This window comes from Gymnogyps californianus, chromosome 1 (genome assembly GCF_018139145.2).
Source record: "Gymnogyps californianus isolate 813 chromosome 1, ASM1813914v2, whole genome shotgun sequence".
NCBI classification, from domain to species: domain Eukaryota; kingdom Metazoa; phylum Chordata; class Aves; order Accipitriformes; family Cathartidae; genus Gymnogyps; species Gymnogyps californianus.
The window spans coordinates 134,609,462-134,633,286 of NC_059471.1; the positions used below are offsets into that span (position 1 = coordinate 134,609,462).

The following is a 23,825-nucleotide window of genomic DNA, read 5'->3' on the forward strand; positions in this document are numbered from 1 at the left end:
GCATGCTGAGTGCTTTGTGCCATGTGGCCTCCATGGGGACGGAGCGGGAAGCTATCTGCTGCCTTCTGGAGTGATGTACCCGTGCACCATGTTTTAGGGGTGGGAGGGAACTGGAATGGTCGGTCTCACACGCTCTAGGAGCAGAGCTGGCTTGGAAGAGGGAGCAGACCTGAACATGGTCTTCTCGGCCAGGGCCAGGTAAGACTGGTCTGCTCACACTGCAGACGAGGAAACATAAGGATAACTCCGGGTGCAGCCCGTGGGAAAGACCCTAAATTGTGAGGCTGGCTGCTGTGCTGCTGCCATGCATTTGGGGCAAGAGGTGCTGAGCAGGGCTGAGCAAGGGGTAAGGGGGGCTGCAGGGCACGTGGGGGGCTGCCAGTAGGGCTGTGTGGGGAACTGTGATTTCGGGGTGAGGCAAGTACAGGGCAAGTCCATTCCCGAATGCACACCGTCTCTATAATGTGCTCTTCTTCATCTTCTCCCTTCAGTGAAATTCCGGATCGTGACGTTGACTGAAGATTTTGCTCCCGTTAACAGCAAGGTAAAGCCCATCTAAGTGGAGGCAAGGAAGTCTCCGGGCTCCCCCTGTCAGTTCTGCCTCCTCTGCCAGCCCCACGCCGTGGAGGCTGAGACAGTCCCAATGTCTGCAGCACCCAGGGACGCCAACCCTCTACTAACTGAATTGGAACAGCAGCATCGTTTGCTGACAGCTGTGCTGTTGCTCTCACAGGATGGCTGCTGGCCGGTGGGAGGGTTGGCGCTGCTGTTGGTATTTGAGGAGTTGTGCCAGCGCTCCCTGCTAGCTGAGTTAGTACAGGGCAGCCCGGGAGCTGCGTGTACCTCCCCACCCCCCCACCCTGGCCAGAAAACCGGGCAGGGCTTCTGGGGACATTCGCGGGCTGCTGGCCACGAGCACAATTACCAGACAAGTTGTGTACAGGCTCGGCCAAACCCAAAGCTCCCCTCCCGCAGCTCTGGAAAGCTCAGCGCTTTGTGGAGTGTGTTGCACCTAAGGGTGGCAGGAGGGTCTGAAGCAAGCTGTGATGCATCTGCAAAATTTTAAGATAAATTAATTGATAGGGGAAAGGATACGCATGAAGTGATCATAAAAAAAGAAAAGAGAGAAAACAGTATAACCAAATTATACTGACTTGATGCTGGCAGCAGCTCATTCTCTGCATGTCAAGGGAGTGAGAAGTTGCCAGACGCTTGCATATGTGCTAGCCAGGAAACTGCAAGACTAGCATCTTTCTACAGAAAGCAATTATACCTGCAGCCAGCAGCTATAGCTATTTCACACTCCTCTGTCCTCAAGCAATTTAAGGAGAGCCAACAGGAATTCATGCCATGACAGATAAATACTGAAGGGCACACGTGAGCAGAGAGTTGGATCAAATCCCTCTAGACTGAAGTAAAGAGAGAGATCCTTCCAGCTTCTTCATTGTTGACTTCATTTCCTCTTTTTTGGGCTATTGGTGAGGGCCTAGGATCACGCACGCTTTTCTCCTCCCAACAAAGAAGTCATATATCTTACATTAGTTAAATAATAAAATACAATAAATAAAATTAGTTAAATAAACAATACATTTGCTTCCATGCCTACAATTGGTTCATGAAGATATTTGACCATAAATGTTTGATGTCTATGTGTGAGTATGAGTAAATTAGCATTATAACTGTTAATAATGCTGTGATGAAAATTCAAAAGAGGTCATGTTTAACCAAAGCTGTTACGAGGCTTGAGTGCACTGCAGCATTAAAGCTATAATATATAGTTTGTAAATTAGATGGCTTGGAGATAACACGGGTGCTGTTCATCAGCATGTTTTGTTTTAGCATTGACATTAGATTCAAGTTACAAAAATAGTTAACCTGCACATTTTTTTTTGTTTCAGGGAAAACAGAGCTGACTCTGATAACTTGCATGAAAGCTTAGAATGATGAATAATGTGAATTACATGTGGCCTTCTGTTTACAGAGACCAGTTACTCTCCCAAGCCCCTGCTCCTGCCTCCTTAGGCCTCGTGCTCCCGAATCACATGTCCTTCACCGCTGCTGCCTCCTGGCTGATAGCTGCAGTGATATAAGAACAAACAGAGGATTAATAGGCCTAGAAGGGCTGAAGTATGTCCTTCTTTGTCCCTCCCTGTTACTGTCAGCTGCAGTCAGCAGTAATTCATATCTCCAAGCCTTACCTCCTAGGCCAGGGATTTTACAGGAAAATGTGGGGTGTATTCTGCCTATAGGTGATACAGTTTTGCTAATTCTTGGGATTTATGTTACAAAACTGATGACTTTTAATATTTGTGAACTTGGGGTGATGATATTTGTGAGTCTGTCTACTTTTCTCCTTTTTTTTATAGTAAATTCTAGCTTTCACAGTTGTAGAGTATCTATCAAAATGCATCTTAAAAATTCAGGGATCAAAAAACAAATCCAAAGAATAGCACAGATTTTTATGTTACATATTTTCCCTACTATTTCAAAGCCATTCTCCTGGTTTTGGTAGGATCAAGCTCCTTGTACTGTAATGTTTGGGACTGGCGGTGTTGTCACAGCACACGGGCTAGGTGGGTAAGATAAGTTTATGTGGAGGTTGCTATGATGTCATGCCAGTTTCTGACATTGCCGTCTGTTTGCTTTGCAGTACTCCGTGGTGGAAGTCCAGGTGGGTGTTTCAGACTCCTCAGGTGTTATGAGGAAAGATACTTCTGTATGGATAATACCTAAGCCGCGGTCTTACTGAGTCAAGTCACTTTTCTTAGGGTCTGTGTATGCACATGCACGTGCATACTTTGTCCACATGCTTCTTGTTAACAAGCACTGACGATCCAAATGGTTCAGCTTCCATCCATTTCTACATTCGGGAACACCAGCCAGGCTTTAACTAACTCTTACAGTTCATCTTTATGTAAGACTGGAGAGTCTAAATGTCAGGACCTTTTATACCTTCTTTTTCAATGGCAGTACAGAGTAGAGCAACTCTGAGTGGGTTGGGTGCTCCAGCACTGTTGGTGCTCCAGCACTCAGGTCACTTCAGCACCATCTGGGGAAAAAACAGCAGGAACCTGTGAAAAGCCTCTGAAATCTCTGAAACGCCTGTGAATCCAGTGGGCTCTGGGTAGCGAATAGCAGGTGTTGCTGACGACTGCCTCTTCTTTCCTTCCCTCGGGCTGCAGGACCCAAACCAAAACCGCGTTGGCCAGTGGCTGGATGTGAGACCAAAACAGGGCATTGCAGATCTCTCCTTCCAGTTAGCTGCTGAACTCTCTCTGGGGACTTACACCATCAGTGTGGTGAACCCAAAAGTGTCCAGTACCTTTAAGGTGGAGGAACGTGGTAAGATGGAGTATGGAGAACAAAGAATGGGATGGAAAAAGTTTTTTTTTTCTGTCTGTGTAACAATATATAGCCAAACATTGTAAACTAAGATTTATTGTCTGAGAGCTAGGATTAAACACAAATCTATAGAGTGAGCAATATGAGAGAAATGAACACAAGGGAGATTGTGCTGGAGATTCCTGGAGAAGGTATATGCTAACCACTAGGTTGGCACAGAGTGAGAATACACTAGAGACCTCTGCGAGACTGTTTGTATGTTGGGGGAAAAAGGGGATTCTTTCTTTGGTTTCCCTGTTTTTAATTAGTCCTTGCTTTTACCTCATGAACATGTTCCTTCATGGGACTCCAGCCTTACATGAACACACTCTTCCCTTTTGCGATCCCATGTCTAGTTAGTCTGTTGCCTTTGATGGAGTAACTCTGTGATTTTTGTTCCAGTGTTGCAAAAGTTTGATGTTTTCTTCGAGGGACCAGCTCAGATTTATGCTTCAGATAAAACTTTCCCACTGCGTGTGTGTGGCAGGTAAGGAAGATGTTCAGGGAAATGGAAAGAGCTCATCAAAACTGTGTCTCTCCTTCCGTATGTCTCCTATCTCTTGAATCCATCAAGTACAAGTGGTTTAAGAAGGGCCAACCACAGTCATTCCTTTCAAAGAATCCCAAATAGCGCAAGGTTCTTCCTTGGGGAAGAGGTACACGAGCCACACTTGGGAGAGACCATCCAGCTATAGGGAGACTTGTCCTAGGCAAGTGATACCCTGCTCTGGAGGCTGTGCTTGTCCAGTCTTGAAAGACCTTATGTGGGGAAAAACGTGTATCTGATATGGGACTGATCTGCTGAGGTAAAGGAGCAGGAACTGGTGTTTCTTTAGAAGGTTATGCTGTTCCTTCTCACTTACATGCTGCTGAACTTACTACCTTCTTAGAAGCAGCAGGTGCGTTTCTCTAGTTATGTAGTCATCAGCAAAAACTGAGCAGATAAGGGTGCGAAGGAAGGCATGACCTCAGACGGTATAAGCACAAAGGAGGAAGGAGAATGATCTGAAAAGCACTTTGTAGACAGATAAAGGGGGTGAGCTCATTTGTATTTGGGGCTGGGTTGTCCGGAGACTTTTTGTGTCTCTTTGCTGCTGGTCTGACATAATTTCTCATTAATTGGAACACTTAAAATTAGACCATACGAAGCTCTAGTAGAAAGCAGTACAGCACTCTGCATTCCCAGGATGGGTCATAGATATCTTCCTGTTACTGATACTGTCAGGACCATTGCTCCAAAGGGAAAGCCAGAGAGGAGTCAGAGCAGGGAAAGGCAGCAAGGCAGGCAGGGGAAATGTCTGCACTGACAAGGGCACACTTCTGCTGTACCTTGCAAAAATACAGCAGAGCAGGTCTGATGATGGAACCAAGAGTCCAGATCATGAGATACGCCCATAGTGAGGCAGGTCTGAGGTCCCTCTGTAGCTCTGTTACTGCCATACCACGCACTTGCTGTTGCTGTCTGCAGGGACACAGGTTTCTGCTGCTTTCACACCTGAGCTAATATCTCCACTGGGTGCTGCTCTGTGCTATGTGGATACATCAGCTCAGGTCAGCTCTCTGTGTCTACCTGCAATTCCAAGACAGCAAGCACCCAGAAGCCGGAGAGCTTCTGAGAGTGTAGATCCTTTCCTGTCTGTGCTTTGTTTCTGCCTCTGTTGGACACAGGACTGTGCTATTGCACTCCCCACGTACACAATGTGCTATATTTTCATTTATGCCTGCCTGCTTACCAGCTGCCTTAAGACCTTCATCAAGAAGGAGCAATGTGTGGAGCAATGTGCTCAGCAAAAAACACAGCGCCTCTGCTCGGCAGCTCCTCTGGTGTTCTCCCTGCAGGTACAGCTATGGGAAAGCAGTGCAAGGGACCATGCGGGTGACTTTGTGCCGGAAGGCAAGGAGGCGTCCTCAAAATGCCAGCAAGGACATCTGTAGGGAATACAGCGGTCCAGTGAGTAAAATCCTGGAAGATACATGGGTAGTGAAGGAGCACCACACAGGACTAAGTGTCAAGGGCTGAGTGAGCAGAATGAACTGCTATGTAGGAAAGGTTTGCCAACCTCTGTAATGTATGTGTAGACTAATAAGTAATTGGTTTTATTCAATTAATGCAATTATTGTTGCCCAGACCAGCTGAGAAGCCTTTACCCCCAGAAGTTCTTTGTAACTTTGCTTATTAATGATAGGGACTAGAAAAGAGGAATTTCACAGAAAGATTTAGAGTTCTGTTCTTTTCTGGAAAGAAGCATAACTTGCCAGAGATTGATACAGTGTAAGAAACAACAATTAATAGAGCTTTCTCAGGTGCAAAATTACTGTGTTAAGGTGAACCTATCCTGGAGCTGCACAAGGACACTAACGTATGGTGGAGACATGGTTAATTCCATAGCCAAATCACACAGTAGCTTTTATACTTTATTTTCTCTTTTTATATATTTATATATTACATATTTTTATATTTTCCTTATTACATATTTCCATTCCTTACAAAGTATTTCATAGCTGGGCTCTTCCCTTGTACAGATATGGTTCAAAACTTTTCATGCTTTATGATTTGTCACTGTGACTTGTTATGGTAGTTGTAATCTTCCAGCTCTGGAATTGATTCATTATTTTGAATTTTCATTTGATTCTGCAGTTCTTCTAGCTACATCTATTAAAATACTCATATATTTGCTCTGTGATCCAGTTAGTGCAGTGTTCAGTTTTCTACTAAAGCTGGAAAGTTGCCAACTTTGTAACTTTGATAAAACTGTGATGTGTGTTCTGTTATATATTTCTACAATATAAATTACACATATTCATGCATATAAAATATAAAATACAGAATTTAAAATGTGAACCATATCTATCTATATATGAATCTGCATTATTACTTGTTGCAGTCAACACTTATGACAGAATGAGTAATACCTTGTACTTCTGACTCCTTCCCTTCTCCCCAGCCCCAAATAATATCTACCACTTCCTATTGCAGACTGTGAGCAAGGGGTGCTTCACCCCTTCTGTGAGCACATCAGTCTTCAACCTGGCTCCCAGCGAGGAAGATGGCAAGCTCTATGCAGAAGCCTCTCTCCTGGAGATGGGCACAGGTACCCAGGGGCTCAGTAGAGAAGGTGCAAGGGGGGGAGGGACCATTCTGGGGGTGTGAGGGTCAGAGTGGGCACATGTCCCCCTCTCCTCCACCTGGTGCTGGGACCGTCACAGGACACGGAGAGCGATCCTGCCTGAGGAACTCGCTGTGCCCATGGAGAGCTACTCTGCCAGCAGCAGGCAGATGAGGTGTGGCTGGGACCGTGGTCCGTGAGGCCACAAAGGGGCTTGGAGACACCTTAACTAAAGAAGGAGCTGCCATAGGAACAGCCTTCAAACCTTGAAGGGTGCAGGTGTCAGGAAGGAAGTTTAAGACACTCTGCTTAGAGGGGCTGGGAATAACAAGTGAGATTAAACTAGGGTGCGGTAGTCACCTCCGATACTGATCCTGCTTCCCTTGCACTCTGCATTCCAACAGGGGTGCAGATCAACACTTCCAGCCAAATCCTCATCTCCAGGACAGCTGCAAGGGCAGTGTTTGAGACACCAAATGTGTATTACATCCCTGGAGTACCCTACAGGGGGAAGGTGATTTTTTTCCCTTGCTTCTTCCCTCCCCATCATTTGCCAAGGAATTTAGTGTCTAGTAAATTTTGCTGACCCAAACCTTTTTCTGTTCCTCAGACAGAGTACTTTACCTTGCAGTGTGTTACATTACTTGACAGTGCAGCTCCAGTTTCTGCATTTCAGATTCCCTGATGTGTTTACACCTCCAGCTTCTGCTGAGAGCGATGAGTGATGTCTCAGCAGGGGTGCTGGGATGCAAGGATGTCTCAGCTGTTGGCTGGGAGATGAGCTCCTCGTGCTCTAGCCACACACACCTTTTGGAGCGGACAGGTTTTAATCACTCTTAGCTTAGCTTTAGAGATGAGGGAGTTTTATAGGTCTTCTGTGTTCTTGGGGCCAGACTGAAGTTAAGGCCACCTACACAGGAGGCTCTATGTTTGTCAGAGGGAGGAAGGTTTTGGGTATGACACTGGAAGAAATATCTGACTTTGGCTTTTCTGCATCACCCTGTTGTCACCAGATTAAGCTTCAGGATCACTATGGAAATGGTATGAAAAACAGAAAAGTTTATCTCGTGATAAAGTTCATGAGGCGTCGGTTTATCAAAACATACATCACAGATGACAGTGGAATAGCATCGTTCAACCTGGACACAACTGCCTGGAACAGCTCGTCAGTCTCTTTGGAGGTAGGTCCCACCTCTGCATACAGGAAAGTGAGAATCCTTGAGCTCTGCCAGTGCTCCCCACTCCTGCCCCACAGCCCCCATGCCAGCTCAGGCCTGGGCTCCCCACACAGCTCTGCCTGTGCAGAGCCAGCAGGGAGGCACCAAGCAACAGCCTTTCCCAAACCAAGATGATGACATCCCAACAAAGCACTGAAGCATGGAACTCTTGATTTCTGTGTGTCTCTGGTCCCCTCTCAGGGAAGGTTCACACTGGAGGATCTCATGCACACGCCTCGAAAAACTGACTTCAGTTACACAAACGCTTACCATCACCTGCAGCCCTTCCATGTCACAACCAAGAGCTTCCTGGACATACACCCACTCACAGAAACACTGCCTTGTGGGCTGAAGCAGAATGTCCAGGTGACCTTCACGCTTAGTCGGGATGACCTGGGAGAAGACACCAGCCGTATAGGTTTTGCATATTATGTGAGTAAGGGTGGTACAGAACCTGAGGGAAAGGCAGCAGTGGTGGGACCAGACTCCAATGAAATGTTGAGGGAGTAATTTAGATCATCCCTGGAGGGATGACAGGAAAAAATTGTTCTTGGAGAACTGGGTGAACACTACACCCAGTAGAGCTCAGCCTGGCCACAGCATGATCCTGGTATCAGGGCCCCAGTCACCTCCATGGATGGGAGGAGGCTTCTACCTTTGCAGCCCATCGCCCCCTTAGCCTCTGCCAAGGCTGCAGTGGGAAGTGTCTTGTGCAGAGTCTGCTGTCAAACTCTTCTCCCTTTAAAACTGGATGGAGGATCACTTTTTCACTCTGGTTATCAAACAGCTGCTCAGTGGAAATGGCTTTTGGTCTAGTCTGGAGACCTGCCTACTAGAGGGGAAATACCTTAGCTGTCTCTCGCTTATCTCCAGTAAACCCACTACCCATCCATAGTCCTAACTGGACAGACCAGACCAGAATCTCATGTGTTAAAGCTTCTCCTCCCACACTGTGATGTCTGTAAATCTGTTGGACCCGAGGTGTGGGGTTGGATTGGACCCACAGTTTATTTCTGAGGTTGCGTAGGAGAGCAAGATGCACATGAGTGAGTGTGACTGCGCTCTGGAGGCAAACAGCAGTCTGCTCATCCCGTGTCCCTCCTCCCACAGGTCACTGGGAAGGCTGGAATTATTGTCAGGGGCCAGAGGAGTGTCCAGGTCGGGAAGCTGAACAGTAAGTCTGCAGCAGCCGGACAACAGGAAACGGCTGCGCCCGGTGGGTTTCTAGGTCGGACAGTGAGAGTTGCCAGAGTTTCTCCCAAATTCCCTGAATCTATAGGTCCTGGGCAGTCAGCGAACAGGACAGAGGGAGGCTGAGGAAGCAATTATGTCAGCTGGAAGAGGCTGAAAAGACAGAACGAGGGAAACAATGATGGGAAGAGATACTGGGAGGACTTGTGCGAAGATGGAGCACATGGGGTCAGAGAATGGAGGGAGAGGGCAGACAGAGCATCAGCAGGAATTGATTTGACATTGTGGGATTATAAAGCAGAAAAAAGAAAGAGGGCAGAAGGAGATCTTGGTGGGGCTGTGATGAAAACACTTTGCCTTTCCTTCCTCAGTGTTGAAGGGCTCCTTCTCCATCCCTTTGACCTTCACTGCTGACTTCACCCCATCACCTTCCTTAGTGGTGTACACCATCTTCCCCAATGGAGGGGTAACAGCTGACAGCATCCGTTTTGATGTTGCCTTGTGCTTTGAAAACCAGGTGAGACTCATTCTTGCGGCTGGGGGAGAGCTGACAAGCAGGAGTCAGCAGGCCTGAGGGAAAGAGACCCTCAGATCCTTCAAAGAGAGAACTGGAGAGAAGAGAGGAAGGGGATGTCTGCAGCACAATGCCCAGGGACCAGGAAATCTTCAGCAGTGACTTCTGTTCATAGCAGTTGCTAAGCAGGGAAGACTCCAGGTGGTCTTCCTCTTTTGGTCTGTGCTGCCTGTCTGTCAGCCTCCTCACCCCTCTTTCTCTCTTTTTCATATTTCCTTTCCTGGTGTGTTGCTCAAGGTCAAGGTAGGATTCCCAGCTAAAGAAGCCCACCCAGGGTCAACAGTGCAGCTCCGACTGCAGGCAGCCCCTGGCTCCCTGTGTGCAGTACAGGCAGTGGATGAAAACACGTTCTTCATGAGACCAGAGAGCGAGCTGACAAGGCAAATCGTGAGTGTCTGTGCAACCAGGCAAAAAACCAAGAGTGATGGATGAGCTGGGGGAGGCAGGCAGGGGCTGTGGCAAGGGGAGCTGGAAGCTAATGGATGAGGAGGTCTTTGCGTGGAGGAGAAAGCAGGGTCTGCCTAGCAAGATGGGCAGGAACAGGTATGTATGCTAGGGGAGGGTGGAATGAAGCATCTGGAGGTATCTGCTCCTTGCCCGATTCTTCCTTGCCTGTGAATTTCCCTAGGTCTATGGTTTGTTCCCTGCTGCCCACCGACATGGATACCCTGCCCAAGTAGAAGAGCATTCAGATCACTGTGTTCAGCCCCAGCCCACATCATCTCTGCTACGAGGGAAGCCACAGCATTCCTTTCAGCCTGATATCTTTAACCTCTTCCGGGTAATCACCTCTTGACTTTTCCCAGAGCTATTGAAATTATGAGCATCTGAGATATCTTTCTCCCCAAGCAGTCTGAGAAGGCCTTGCCTTCTCCAGACAGCCCCTGCTGTCTGTCCTGACCTAGCTGTGCTGTCTCAAGAGATGTACAATCCCATTATGAGTATGAACACCTGTATTCCCCCCCACAGATGCAGAAAGCAAGATTATGAGATCCTGGACCAGCAAAACCCAGCTTTTTGGGCTTGGGAATGACGTCCTGGGCTGTGTACTCTTTGTCTACAGTATTAGAGAAGAGAGAGACAGGGAGTGATCCCAAGCATTAGACCAGAGATCATTGACATGGCTTTGTTGTTAGCCTGCTCTCTGGCACTGTTTTGGGCTGTTCCCAGGCAAATCTCTTGGTGTGTTTAAGGCAGATCTCCTCTAGAAAGGACTAGCCTTAAGCAGCATGGACACAAGACAGGCAGTGTCATTTGGCTTTGGACTTGGGGATCAGACCCTGTCCTCTTTTATTTAGCAATAGAGACACGTCCTAGGAGGCTCTTTCACAGCATAGGGACATCTCCTGTGTTTGTGGACAGGTCCATGTCACAGCCCCAGGGGCTGCATGGGGGATGTGCTCCCCGTCACACCTCTGCATGACTTCAGAGTGCAGATTTCATCCAGATATTCCCTCCACGGTGCATGAGGGGACGGGGCATGACACTGACACCTCTCCACTGTGCCCTTGCCACTGGAAATGCGTTGAGAGGAGCAAGAGATCCCAGTGTCCCCCAGAAGAGAGGTAGTGGTTTAGTGACCTCCTGAGAAAGAAGGGACCGGGGAGGCTGTGCCATGCCTCCAACACTGTGTCTGCTTGGGCCAGTGCTGCTCTGGGGCGCCCGGGCACCGGGCTGTCCTGGCCCTGATGGTTTTCAGAGTAATTTTGAAGAGCAGCAGCTGCTTTTCCCCACTCACAGATGCTTTTCTGCCTCCCCTGCCCTCCTTCTTTTCCTAACAGAATATGGGGCTGAAAATCTTCTCAAACCTTGTAATCAAGAAGCCTCAGTGCTTTCATCGGGCGGATAGGAAGCCAACCATGGGTGAGCTGCACTTTCAGCCTACCTAGGACATGAAGTCACTCAGATGGAAGAGCCCTCTGATCTCTGGGGTTTACTGGTGGTGGATATTGGCTCTCTGAGGAGTAACGGGTGCTGCTGCCACAGCCTAGCTGCCCGGTCCACCAGCCTCGGCAGGAATGACCCAGTCCCTATAAAAAGGGCTCTGAAGAATGTCACTACCTGGATGTTCCCTGACATTAAAGGATGGCATTCCCTTTCCTGGCACAGACAAACCCAAGTGTGGGCCAGGATCTGTTTCCCAGTGACTACACCACAGGGTGTGCTGAGACCTGGCTTCTGTCCCTGCCTGTGGCTGCAGGGACAGTCACTTCCTTCCTCTGTGTCTCAGTTTGCACTAGATAATCATACTAAGCTGGCTCACACACCTGCTGATATTTAAACCATTGCTTGCAGAGGGCTGTGAGTTTTTGGCAGACAATCAAACAGTATTGTTATTCACAGAATTACAGAAGTGTTGGTTAAAATGGCTCTCTGAAGGTCCCTAGTCTCTTTAGCACCAACTCTGGGTCAGGTCAGCAAGGGGTTTTGTCTAACCAAGTCTTGCAAAACTTGCAACCAGCTCACTGCAAGCTGGTTCTCCTGTTACAACTCTCTTTTCCCTTCCTATTTTTCCTCTCCTACCAAATCAGCCCACTCCCTTGTGTTTTCCTCTGCCAGACTCTTCCCACATCTCTCTTACTGCTTGCTTTGCCTCTTGCCCCGGTGCTAGGCTGTCTGTCATTGGCAGGGTTCACCTCTCCCGTTCTGGTGGGACTCCTTATTCTTTCTTTCAGGGGGGCCTTCTACAGAAGACCAAAGAATCACTAAGGAACAACCCCATTTTACAACCCATGGAAGACTTCACTACTATTTCCCTGAAACTTGGATCTGGAATCTGTTCTCTGTTGGGTAAGTGATGCCAGACTTTACAAATGGACAGAAGGATGATCCCTTTGTTATTGAGTCTTGGCTGACGTGCATTTGTGCAGAAGTCCAGCCATAGGTGTAAAGAGAGGTCTGCATGTGAATTTTGTGGCTCTTCCCTGCATTTGTAGTGCATCAAACTGAAGGACTAGTAGACTTTGAGGTGCAGAACTGAAGTCTATGCAGGTTTAGAGAAGAGCAGTACACTTCAAGACCAAACTGCCAAGTATCCTCTCTTCACACATTGGGGTGCACTCTGCTAACTTCTCAATTTGGTGGGTGCACCAGCTAAATTTGTAGCCCTTGTTGGCACAGTGCTTAGATTAAGACTGATGAATCAGCACTCAGGAGGATATGGTGCTGCTGCCTTCCAGAACATCATGCTGTTGACTGACATCATGCTGTTGACTGAGTGTACAGAGCTGGAATGCTCGGGCAGTGTCTTGCTCAGCAGAAGGGTATAAAGCCATTACTGATGGCATTTAATCAGGGTTTATGGCTTTAGGGAACAAATTGCTGAGAGATGCCTTGCTGTGAGCCACTGGAGCAGAAGTCATCGGTAATATAGCAGGAGTTGATCCGAGCATGAGGACCTGCATAACCTCCCTCACCCAGGGCCATGAGCCCTCCCATTGCAGTGGAGTGGGATGAATTTCTTCATGCAAGTGCTCTCTTCCTCTCAGCTCCAACGGCAGCAGGAGTGTCCCAGTCGCAGCGCCTGCTGCTGCTGCAGAGTGGAAAGTCAAGACATTCTGCTTGGCTGGAAGGGGATTTGGCCTTGCCCCGACCACGAGCCTCAGAACAGTCCAGCCCTTCTTTGTGGATGTGACGCTGCCATATTCTGTCATCCGAGGAGAGACCTTCGTGCTGAAAGCTACTGTCTTCAACTACCTGCAGCAGTGCATACAGGTGCGTGCCTGTGCCACAGGTAACACTGTGTGGGACAGACCCACCATGCCCTCCAGTTTTAGAGCGCATTGTGCCAAGCCGTCTCTCCTGAGTTGCCCAGTCACTCGCCTGCATCTGTCATTCCCTCAGATCCACATGGCCCTGGCTAAATCCTCAGACTTCCAGGTGGAGCCGTGCCGGACCTGCAAGGACAAGGAGTGTCTGTGTGCAGAGGAGTCCAAGACCTTCACGTGGAATGTGACAGCAGTCCAGCTGGGTACAGCAGCAGAAATGGGAGCGGTGATGGGGAATCCTAAATCTGAAGTGAGAGGGAGTGGGAGGTCCAGAGAAGCTGGCAAAGCCTTGTCTCCTCTGGATCCTGAAGTTTGTTCTTAGTGGTTCAAGCATGCGATCCATCGTGTCTGCTTTCTTTCTCTCTTAGACAGGCTCATTAGAGAGGGCAGGAACTGAATGGCTGGCATGGAGAACTCTTGAAGAGAGGGCTGTGGGACCAGCTGGGGAGGAAGGGGCTGCATGGATGTGGGTGGGGGAACCTTGATGGTGCTGTGCTTCATATGCAGTAGGAAGGGGACGCTGGGGTCCAAGGGGCTGCTGGACCTTCTGTTGTTACAGTCATATGTAGTGCAATGAAGTCACTGTTGGTGAGGCATTACCTAGTTCCTTCACGCTTAGGGTGTCTGAACAAGCCATCAGTACTGGCTGGCTCACCTTTACCAGCCAAACTGCTGAGGCAATAAAGACCAGTCACCCGCAGTATTTCAGACCACTATCAGTTAAAGCAAGTTGACTCCATTTGGCCACAGGTATAAGAAACAGGCTCTGTTCAATTTATTTGCTAGGGACTCTGAATATCACAGTGAGGATAGAGGTACTGGACACCACGCCATGGTGTGGGGGCAGGAAGCCCTTGCCAGCTACCATGAGGCGGAGGCATACACTGGTCAAACACTTGCTGGTCCGGGTCAGTATGAGAGCAGGCTTGCTTCTCTTTCTGAGTATCCCTGCCCTGGGGGAAGGGAGGCTGAGCTGGGCTAAATGGTTTTCTCTCCTCATTTTTTGGCCAGCATTAGCATACCAAGGCTGTGGCTCAGTTTGCTTTGTTCCCTGCAGGACCTAACCAAGCCTATTCCCCTCTTGTGGTACTCTTTCTTGAGCTGCATTCATACACCATGTCTGTGTTTCTCCCTGTACCTTTCCCTGCTCAATCACCCATTGTGCATGAGCTTTTGTATATGCTCACTGACCAGAAAGCCCCGTCCCTCAGGCTTGCTCTTGCTCTCTTGAGCAGTGAAGCAGGCAGCTTCAGTGCAGACCTGCCAAAGGTGAGGAGGATGGAGTCCCTGAGAGCCTGGGGACTAACCACTGAATTCAGACCTGAACATGCTCTGAAATTTTGCTGCTGTCTCGGAATTTTGTGTGTATTTTTGTTTTTCCTGTCCCATGTTCGTGTTCCTGCCCTGGCAGCCAGAAGGTGTGTTAGTGGAGAAGTCTTACAGCTCCCTTCTGTGCCCGAGAGGAGGTATGTGGACAGCCTGAAGGGGTTCTGCAGCCTGAAATAACTAGACCTGAGAGTAGGACTAAACTGTGGGAGGTCTGATGAAAGAATGTTTTCAGATGATTTTTCACATACATAGGAAATTTCACTTCCTATTAGACAGGAAAGAGCAAGAAATATTACTTCCATATGTGCTGTCCTACTGAATTTGCCACTGAGTATAGGTGGCAAAAATCCCGCTCTGTAGTCTCCTTCCCACACTGCAGCCCCCGGGCATTCCTGGGGCTTGATAGTCTCCAGTGAGAGCTGCTCCAACCCTCCCACCCTGTCCCTGCAGCACTGCAAGTCTCTCCAGGATGTCCCCCTGCTGAGTGATGACCAACTGTGACTCTTGTGAAGCTTGTGAAGCGTAGTGAATTGAGTTGTGAAGCTTGGTGAGCCCTCAGCCTGGCCAGCAGCTCTCACGTCTCTTCTAATCTGAAAAATTTCCAGGCCATGGAGCTTGGTGTGATGACTGGGATAGACTGTAGGGAGCAGTCTGTGTGAGCAGGATGTAGGCAGTGTCTCATTTATCTGTGCCAGTCTTGTCCCTCTGGTTAGATGCATTTGGCTTGATTTTTCATGCTACACCTTTATCCTGTCGTTATCAGGAAACATGGCTGAAGAACCTGTGTCCCTTCGCCTCCCCGACAATGTAGTAAAGGGATCTGCCAGGGCTTCCATTTCCATCTCAGGTAAGTGATTTCTATTGTGGGCTCACTGACTGCTGTTACAGATGAGCAAGGCTTAACTTGGTGATGGTGTCAGGGGATCCATTTGACATGAAACTGCTCAAAAGAGAGGATGCTGTGTTTTTAATCTCTGCAACGTTTGCCAACACCAGGCTTTCAGATTTTTGGATTAGCAGTTAGGCTTTCATGGGAAAAGTAATCTGAAGAGGAGAATAAACCTTATTTTTCTAGCTAGGACTTTGGAGCAGAGACTCTAGGCCATTATTTTTACTGGGACTTTGGGACCTTGGCTAGTTCTGTGTAGATACATTCAGCAAAGCTGATAACCCTCTTGTCTCCCTGTTAAGTTTCGCTGCTAAAACAGAAGCTCCTGGAGAGAAGAAATCCTTCTCAGCATTACTAAGTTGCAAAAGAACACTTTGGAGAGGCTACTGGGACCATTCAACATACCTACCATTCAACACACTTCTTTGCACTGGGCTCATTTGCCCCATGCCAGAATTAGTATGAAGCCAGGCCTGGCATAAAGTAGCCATGGATATTATGCAACAGAGCCCCAAAGGAGGAAACTGAATACAAGGCTTTTCTGGCTGGCTGGAGGACATATGGACACCTTCACACCATCTGACTAGCACCCCTGCTGGCTTACTGACATTTTGATGCTTGACATATGGCCAGGTAGAACAGGCCTGGCTAAAGACCAGAAACATCTCAACCTTTCCCTAAGTGTTTTTATATTTGTCTGTGTGACACACACTGAGCCACTGCAGCTCTGCTAATAGCCTTTACAAATAGTACTTGTTATGGTTGGAGCCCTTCAGACTGCAAAAGCTGATAAGGGAAAGTTCCTCAGGGATTCCATAGTGTGGTCACCCTGCACCAAAATGCCAGATTGGAAAGAGGCAAAACAGTCGCCACTCTCCATCCTGCACTCTGTTGTTTACTCCCCTTTCCTCCTTTCTCCAGTGTTTTCCTCCTGTGCTGAGATAAGCACTATTATCCACTGCCTGGCTGAGAAGCACCTCAAATCATACTTACACTTGCTTTATTTCTTCCACCCTTGCGTAGGTGACCTCATGGGGATGGCACTGCAGAACGTGGACCACCTGGTGCAGATGCCCCATGGCTGTGGGGAGCAGAACATGGTGCTGTTTGCCCCCATCGTCTATGTGCTGCAGTACCTGGAGAGGACGAGGCAGCTGACCCCTGAGATCAAGGAGAGGGCAACAGGATTCCTGCGCAATGGCAAGTACAACAGACCCACCTTGCTCCTCTGCCTTCCCCTGTGTCCAACCTACCAGTAGTTCTTGCCCTTGCACTTACTCTGTCAATGTTGGCCCCTCTGTGTTACTGTGCTGTATTAATCGCCATTCCTGTCTCCCCAGGGTACCAGATGCAGCTTCTTTATAGGCACAGAGATGGGTCCTACAGTGTCTTTGGGCAGCAGGATGGGGAAGGGAACACTTGGTAAGCACCGCAAATATCCCTCACTCCTGATTTTTCCTGTCTGGGCCAGAGCAGCTAATGTGCCTGGGAAAGCTGATAGGATGTGTGTTCCTTCTTTTGGATGGAGACCCCAGGAGCTCTCTGGCAGGGAGACAGATTGAGGGACTTGAGCCACTTGAAAAAGCAGTGAGGCAGGGCAGCAGAGTTTCTGGGAAAGTGGAACAACAAAGATGTGGTCCCAGGGGGTGGGAAGTCCCTTTTTGCCTCTATGGCCCTGCTGTTGCCCCACAAACAACACCAGGTACTGCTGGTGGTGTCCCAGCAGCCAAGAGGGGTACATACTGACTGGAGGTAGATCAGGGAAGAGCAATAAAAAATTGTGTCCCGAGGGAGGGCATTGCTTGGGATAGTTTGAAAGAGCTGCATTGGCCCAGCTTGACCCTGTGGTGTCCGGGCTGGGAGAAATGGAGAAAGGAAGGGAGGAAGAAAATGGGAAATTCAAGATTGTCTCTAGGTATTTGGGGGACATGAAGTGCAAAGGGTAAAAGTAGAAGGGGTAAGAGGTTTTCCACCTGTGAAATGACTGGGTAAAGCAGTAGTACATGAGTAGTACATTTGTGGAGCCAGGCTGAGGGAGAGGAGCCACTTGGGTCCTGTGGACCATTTCCACTTTTATCTTGCCTTTCTGTATGAAAATGACTCTTTTTTGGCACCCCACTATGTCAGTGTTAACTTCAGGGACAAGCACCTGGAGGCCTTTGACTTTCTCTTTGCCTTTTTTGTGTTTCTCTTTCTCTCACAACTCATCCTCTTCCTAGGCTGACAGCTTTTGTAGTGAAGAGTTTCGGCCAAGCCAGAAAATACATCTATGTAGATGACAAGAACGTTCAGGATGCCCTACGCTGGCTAGAGCAAAACCAGCTCCCCAGTGGCTGCTTTGCCACCAAAGGGAGCCTCTTTCACTCCTCCCTAAAGGTAAATGAAGGCCAAGCCAGGCAGCACAGCTGGGGAATGGCTGGACAGATGTTGTGACAGCAAATCATTGTGGGATCCCAAAGGATCCTGGAAGGTCACTCCTGCAACCCATGCAACCAGCCTTAAAGAGAGCAGGGTATCGGGCGGGGAATGCTTTTCCTTCTGAGGAGTCACTGCCTGCACCCTCCAAATACCACTTAGAGAGTGAAAGGTGCATTCCCTTCACAGGGCAGTGTGGATGATGAAATCTCCCTGGCAGCGTATGTCGCTGCAGCACTGCTGGAGCTGGGTCAGCCGCTGAAGGTGAGCACGCTCCCGCTCCCTCCTACACTCCTGTATGCTCCCACGCCTCGGCACCGCTATGGGGATACGTCAGCTCATAATGCTGGTGTTCTCCAGGCCAGGAACAGGTAGGGAGCTGCTGGGAGGGAGCCAATGTTTGGCCAAACTGTGAAGTCATTCCTCAAAAGAGACAGTGCTGTAAAACTGGCATGGTGCAATAGTGTTTGGTGGCTATGGCTCCCAGGGCACCCTGGGGCTGCACTGCCTGTTTTCTCAAGAGAGGGTGTAATTTAATGGGTTTCTCTGGAGCTACATCAGGAAGACATTGTCCAGCTCCCTGGAATGAGCTCCCCTGCCCTCTGTTTTGCCCCTGTTAGAATTTGGCATGTGTCTCTTCTCCCAACGCAGGGCAAGCTGATGCAGACTACCCTCCGCTGCCTGCAGCAGGCGGTTCACAACATCACCAACATCTACACAGAAGCCGTGCTGGCCTATGCCTTTGCCCTGGCTGGGGACTATGAGACAACCCAGGAGCTGCTGTACAAACTGGAGGAACAGGCCATCAAATCAGGTGCTGACTGCTGATTGGGGTCATGCTTCTTGTTCACCTGCTGGGATCTGGAGTAATGTATGCCCAGCTAGAGCGGTTAAAAATGACATATGTATTTGTACATATTCCTTGTATTTGTGCAGTAACTGCACTGTGTGACTGAAGATACAATGAGTTATTTCACAAGCTGCAAGGGTGACTTATCAGAAAGCATTTCCTCAGCCTGGAGGATTTCAAGATTCCCTTGAGGGAGGAGGTAGCAATCTGTGAGCTAAGACCAGGTGAAGCCCTGGAGAATAAACTGAAGAAAGCGATCCTGGCCTGAGTACAGGGAATGAGCTGAAGGAGCCCTGAAAGCACTCTGGGTTTTGTTTCCTGTGAACCCCCAATTATGTCCTCTCCACATAGCCTGCATGCTCCTTTGCCTTCTGCAGGAGGACAAATCCACTGGAGCCCCAAGCCAAGCTCTCCAGCTTCCACAGACTTCTGGCCTGGTACTCAGTCAGTGGACATAGAGTTGACAGCCTACGTGCTCCTGGCATACCTCTCTAAGCCACGGGTGCATGCAGGTGACATGACAACTGCAGCTGGTATTGTGGCATGGCTGACCCGGCAGCAGAATGCCTACGGGGGCTTTGCCTCCACCCAGGTAACAAGTAGCTCCCTGTGAACTGATATACTTTTGCACCCGAGTTTGGCAGGACGAGTCCTCTTGAGGTCTTCCTGCTCCAAGTCAGCTTCACTAGAGCTGATGCTTTCAGAGGGGTGACCGTCTCTCCCTTTCTAGGACACAGTTGTTGCCTTGCAAGCCTTAGCAAAATATGCAGCAAGGACGTTCAGCACATCAGGCCAGGCGCTTGTGAGGGTGAAGTCCCAGAGGGACTTTGGGAAGGCTTTCCAAGTCAACCGCCAGAATCGGCTGCTGGTGCAGCAGGCAGCACTGACAGAGGTCCCGGGGCAGTTCCTGGTGCAGGTCCACGGCAGCAGCTGCGTCTTTGCTCAGGTGAGGTGGTGGGATGAGCGTGGGAGAGAGGAGAGGTGGAGGACTCTGCCTCTTCTCCCTGTATGAGATCGTGCCTGGCCTGTCTTTTCCCCTCCTGGCGCTCACCCTGCAGACAGTGCTGAGGTACCACGAGCCTCCCCCGCGGGCTGCTGTAACCTTCACTCTGCGTGTCAACACAGAGCTGACCAACTGTAGCCAGGCCAATGCGCGTGTCCTCACCGTCCGCATCCTTGCCAGGTGACCCCAAGGGTTGCTTCCTCCTCCAGCAAGACCCACTGTGCTTGGGGACAGCAGCTGGGAAAGTCTCAGGGCTATAATGGAGGGACCCAGCACTTGGGGTGGACAGGACAGAGGGTGAATTTGGTAGGTGAGGAAGGAAGGTGCTCGATACCTCCTGTGAGAGGGAGCAGTGGCTGCCGTGTCCCCAGTCCGGGATGGGCTACCTGCCTCAGGGTCCTACACACAGGGTACGGTGGTGGAGGAAAGAGGGGCTGGGAGGGCACTATTCTCACAGAGTCAGACCCTCTGACTGTTTCTTCTTCTTCAGCTACATCGGGAGCAGAGTCACATCCAACATGGTGATCGTGGAAGTCTCCCTGCTGTCTGGATTCATCCTGGCTCCCAGATCTAGGATGTTGGTAAGGACTTTGGAATAAAAAAAAAAAGCAGCTGTGGTGAATGGGTCCCACCTGCTTGCTCCTATTGGGAACTGTTCATTTCAGACCATGAGGTAACTAGATTAACAGGGGCCCTTTGGTGTTGTAATTGAACCAAAACCTCTCATTTCCATACAGGGCCCACAAGGGTTGGCTACAGGCGATCAGAGGTGGTTCAGCTTCTCCCACTGACACTATTCTGCCTTGGGCCAGGAACAAAATGTGCTGCTGAGTGTGCTAAACACCAGGATTTGTTTGCCAGAAATTCTAAGACAAGATTTCTTAGAGAGACTCTAGTTCTAGCCAAAAAGATTATTTTTTTCCAATTAAGCCATAAGACTGAAAGATGAATTATTTGCACAGCCCCCAGGCAAGTCTTTTAGGGCAGTCTAGCAGCCAGTGAGATGAGATAACAAGAATCTTCTTTACTGGTGCCTGCACCTGTTTGCTGACCAACGCATCAGTCCTATGTACTATCCACATGGCCTTTTGTCCCCAGAGTGGGAGATTCCTCTAACTGAACAGCATAGTTCATCCCCGAGATGCTCACAAGGGATGTCCAGGAGGGACTACCAAAGATATAACCACTAAAACCCTTATGTGTGAGAAAGACACAGTTCCACACAGAGTCCAGCTCCATACCATACCTTCAATACAACACTGGGTCCCTCAGGTCAGGAAGCCCTAAGGAAAGTGCTCACAAATTTCCTAGTGTTATTGTTTCCTATCCCAGCTGGAGCGCAGAACCATCATTAAGAAAATAGAAGTGAAAGCTGATGTGGTCTACATTTATCTGGAGAAGGTAAGTGGGAACAAAAGCATTTGGTTTGCCACAGCGAGAGCAAGAGGCCAGAGGACAAGGAGCTGTGCGAGAAGCCCAGGCTGGGCTAGGCATGGGGAAAGAGCACTGGTAGAAGTACGGGCAGAGCAATCTTGCCCAATTTCATTGTCATTGGGTTAGCATTTGCTATTCCTCACACATACTCCATTTCTGAAATCCAGAATCTCTAATGGATTAGAGAGATTTAGTGCAGGGAAACATTCAAGCTAGGGAAGATGAAGATGCAATGGCTTCTTTCTGTCCTTACTTGCTAATTTCTTTCCATCTCCACAAGCTCAACGATGAATCTCAGACTTTCATTCTGCAACTGGAAGAAGTCATTCAGATGAAGAACCTGAAACCGGCCAGCATCAAAGTCTACGACTACTACCAGCCAGGTGGGTTGCAGATTCCCTCCTACTCTGGGGTTGGGAGCCGGGTTCCTAGTTCTCTGGCTGGGAAAAGACGTCGTGCGCTCTTCTCTGTGTGCATGCATGTGTGTGTAATCGACTTCCTCATTTCCTTTTGCAGAGGAGCGAGCCTTGGCTGACTACAGTGCTGTCTGTAGTTGAGGTAGGCAGCAAGTCCCTGTGTGACACAAACAGTGGCATCAGGAAATGATGAGTCTTGGGTGGGAGAGAGGGAATGTAAGCAAACAAAGACGGGAAGGAGGATGGTAATCCGTGGGGAGCACATCTCCAGCTAGAAAGGGGGACTGGCAGTTGCCTGTGGCTAGGTGTGTGGAGCTAGGATGGGGGCTCTTTTGCAGCCAGGGAGGCAGCTGGAAGGCTCTGGTGGAAGGCGGAGACAGGGACAGCGTCTCTCAAAATGGGAGTGAGGAAGGAAGGGCTGAGCGTCATGTGGAGTGAGAATGCAGAACTATAGCAGCCTGTGCTAACAAGGGCCTTCAGACCCAGACATGGCTCCATTCCCTCCACCACCCACTATATTCATTGCAGGGTAGGAAAGGGGGATTCAGGGAGCCAAAGGAGCAAGCTGAAGCCGGGAAGATGTAATATTTTGTCTTGTGGGGTGACATACCCAGCTGCCAGAAGGGGGATGGCTTGTTAGTAGTGACATGAAGCCAGGACAGGTCTGGAGAAGTCCCTTCCGGAAGGATAAGACAGAATCTTGGCATGGTACATGCTGCATCCTGACACCATCCCACAGAGAGAGTGCTGCCTAGGGACCTGCCTAGAGAGCCACCCCCACTACTAGCCAAGACAAGGCACCTTCCACAGCCTGATGACAGCCATGGAGGAACTGGATCATGCCCTCCTTGTTTGTCTTACCTTCTGTCCCCACAATCACACATGGTTCCTCAGAAAGGGGTGGAGGAGCTCCCAAATTTGTGATAAAGGAAAGGAGAGGAACTGCCACACCATGACTCCTGCCTTTGCCCAATATTTCAGGTTGGGCACTGAATGGAAGGAAGTGCCCCAGCTGGGACACAGCCCACATTAAAGTTGAGCCCATGTGGTCCTGCGCCTGAGTGGATGGACTGAGGGATCACAACAGTCCAGCAGTTGTGCCTGCACTGTGAGGGCCTGGGTTGGGGCAGGGTGGGGGTGTCACATATCTGGTACACACCTGGGAAGAAGAATTAAAGTAAGCATGACCCCTGACCTTGCCACCATTGTGCCAGTTGTTGATGAACTACAGGCTTAGCCCATGAAGGTATCATTTCTGCCATTGCCAATGTACAAACCTTCTAGCTCCTCTACTGCTCTTTCCTCATGCTTGCCATGGTTTCTCCTCATACTTCCTGCAGTAGGACTCAGGCAGCTTTGGAGTACAAGATGCAACTGAACGTGCTGTGACAGCTGTATCTCCTCTGCCCTTCCTGCAAGCTCCTGTGCCATCAGCTCTTCTTTGAAGCAGTCTCCAGATAGTAATGCAGTGCATTGAGACTCTGGCCCCTCACCCCCCTCAGCAGTACAGCCTTGCCAGTTGCTCTTGATAAAGGTCTCTAAATGCAACTGTTGGCCAAAGGAACTGTTGAACACATCCCAGCCCTCCCTTGCCTTCAGCTCCAGCTTGTGTGATGGTCACCTCCCCCAGGTACCAACTCTGCCTTGGTGCATGCTCTGCCTCCTCCTGTGCAAGTCTGCTACTGGAGGGGCAGAGTTTTACATGTGTACATGTACATGCACACCCAGAGCAGAGGTGAAGAAGTTATTTTTCCCAGGTGCTCTTAAATGCAATTTTCCTGGTTTGGGAGAAAAACCGTAAACCTGAATAATCACTCAAACAGACAGTTCTAGTCTCATGAGTTTTAATAAGATGCCAGGCACAGTCTGAGCCTTTCGGAAACTAACTGCTCAGCAGGAAATTTCAAGTATTTTCTCTTTGCTTCTCATCTCCATGTGGTGGCTGTTGGCAGCGGTGACAAAGGACTGACGGACAGAGACTGCAGAGGATGGGTCTGTCCCTGTTCCTGTGAAGACAACAAAGGACAAAAAAATCTGTGTTCCTGAAGTATTAAAACTAACCACTGGGAACTCAGGGGTTTTTTTTGCACCTTGTGACCAAACGAGACTGCCAAGCCATGAAGGACAGGTCTCTCTCTGACTCTACCCATACAAAGCCTATGGCAGAATCTCCACTAAAAGTGTGGGGCTTGTGGCAGGCACCCCAGGGCAGGGCTGTGTGCCTCCCACAGGTGATTCATGAAGCAGGTATT

General features: G+C 49.3%; 1 protein-coding gene across 1 annotated transcript in view; it reads left to right on the forward strand.

Moving 5' to 3' along the window:
• Positions 1 to 23,825, forward strand: part of LOC127016101 (alpha-2-macroglobulin-like protein 1) — a 29,011-nt gene that overhangs the window by 2,226 nt on the left and 2,960 nt on the right. Inside the window, exons 4-34 of the mRNA XM_050896430.1 lie at positions 492 to 544; positions 2,651 to 2,671; positions 3,183 to 3,342; positions 3,784 to 3,868; positions 5,221 to 5,332; positions 6,359 to 6,473; positions 6,893 to 7,002; positions 7,502 to 7,669; positions 8,816 to 8,921; positions 9,268 to 9,413; positions 9,708 to 9,857; positions 10,099 to 10,251; positions 11,252 to 11,333; positions 12,146 to 12,260; positions 12,959 to 13,184; positions 13,314 to 13,440; positions 14,024 to 14,145; positions 14,649 to 14,703; positions 15,330 to 15,413; positions 16,479 to 16,655; positions 16,796 to 16,877; positions 17,675 to 17,831; positions 18,060 to 18,134; positions 18,522 to 18,684; positions 19,098 to 19,312; positions 19,451 to 19,666; positions 19,779 to 19,903; positions 20,214 to 20,304; positions 21,056 to 21,124; positions 21,438 to 21,540; positions 21,674 to 21,715. Of these exons, the coding sequence (XP_050752387.1) occupies positions 492 to 544; positions 2,651 to 2,671; positions 3,183 to 3,342; positions 3,784 to 3,868; positions 5,221 to 5,332; positions 6,359 to 6,473; positions 6,893 to 7,002; positions 7,502 to 7,669; positions 8,816 to 8,921; positions 9,268 to 9,413; positions 9,708 to 9,857; positions 10,099 to 10,251; positions 11,252 to 11,333; positions 12,146 to 12,260; positions 12,959 to 13,184; positions 13,314 to 13,440; positions 14,024 to 14,145; positions 14,649 to 14,703; positions 15,330 to 15,413; positions 16,479 to 16,655; positions 16,796 to 16,877; positions 17,675 to 17,831; positions 18,060 to 18,134; positions 18,522 to 18,684; positions 19,098 to 19,312; positions 19,451 to 19,666; positions 19,779 to 19,903; positions 20,214 to 20,304; positions 21,056 to 21,124; positions 21,438 to 21,540; positions 21,674 to 21,714 (3,704 nt within the window). The 3' untranslated portion in view covers position 21,715. The remainder of the gene's footprint in view (positions 1 to 491; positions 545 to 2,650; positions 2,672 to 3,182; positions 3,343 to 3,783; positions 3,869 to 5,220; positions 5,333 to 6,358; positions 6,474 to 6,892; positions 7,003 to 7,501; positions 7,670 to 8,815; positions 8,922 to 9,267; positions 9,414 to 9,707; positions 9,858 to 10,098; positions 10,252 to 11,251; positions 11,334 to 12,145; positions 12,261 to 12,958; positions 13,185 to 13,313; positions 13,441 to 14,023; positions 14,146 to 14,648; positions 14,704 to 15,329; positions 15,414 to 16,478; positions 16,656 to 16,795; positions 16,878 to 17,674; positions 17,832 to 18,059; positions 18,135 to 18,521; positions 18,685 to 19,097; positions 19,313 to 19,450; positions 19,667 to 19,778; positions 19,904 to 20,213; positions 20,305 to 21,055; positions 21,125 to 21,437; positions 21,541 to 21,673; positions 21,716 to 23,825) is intronic.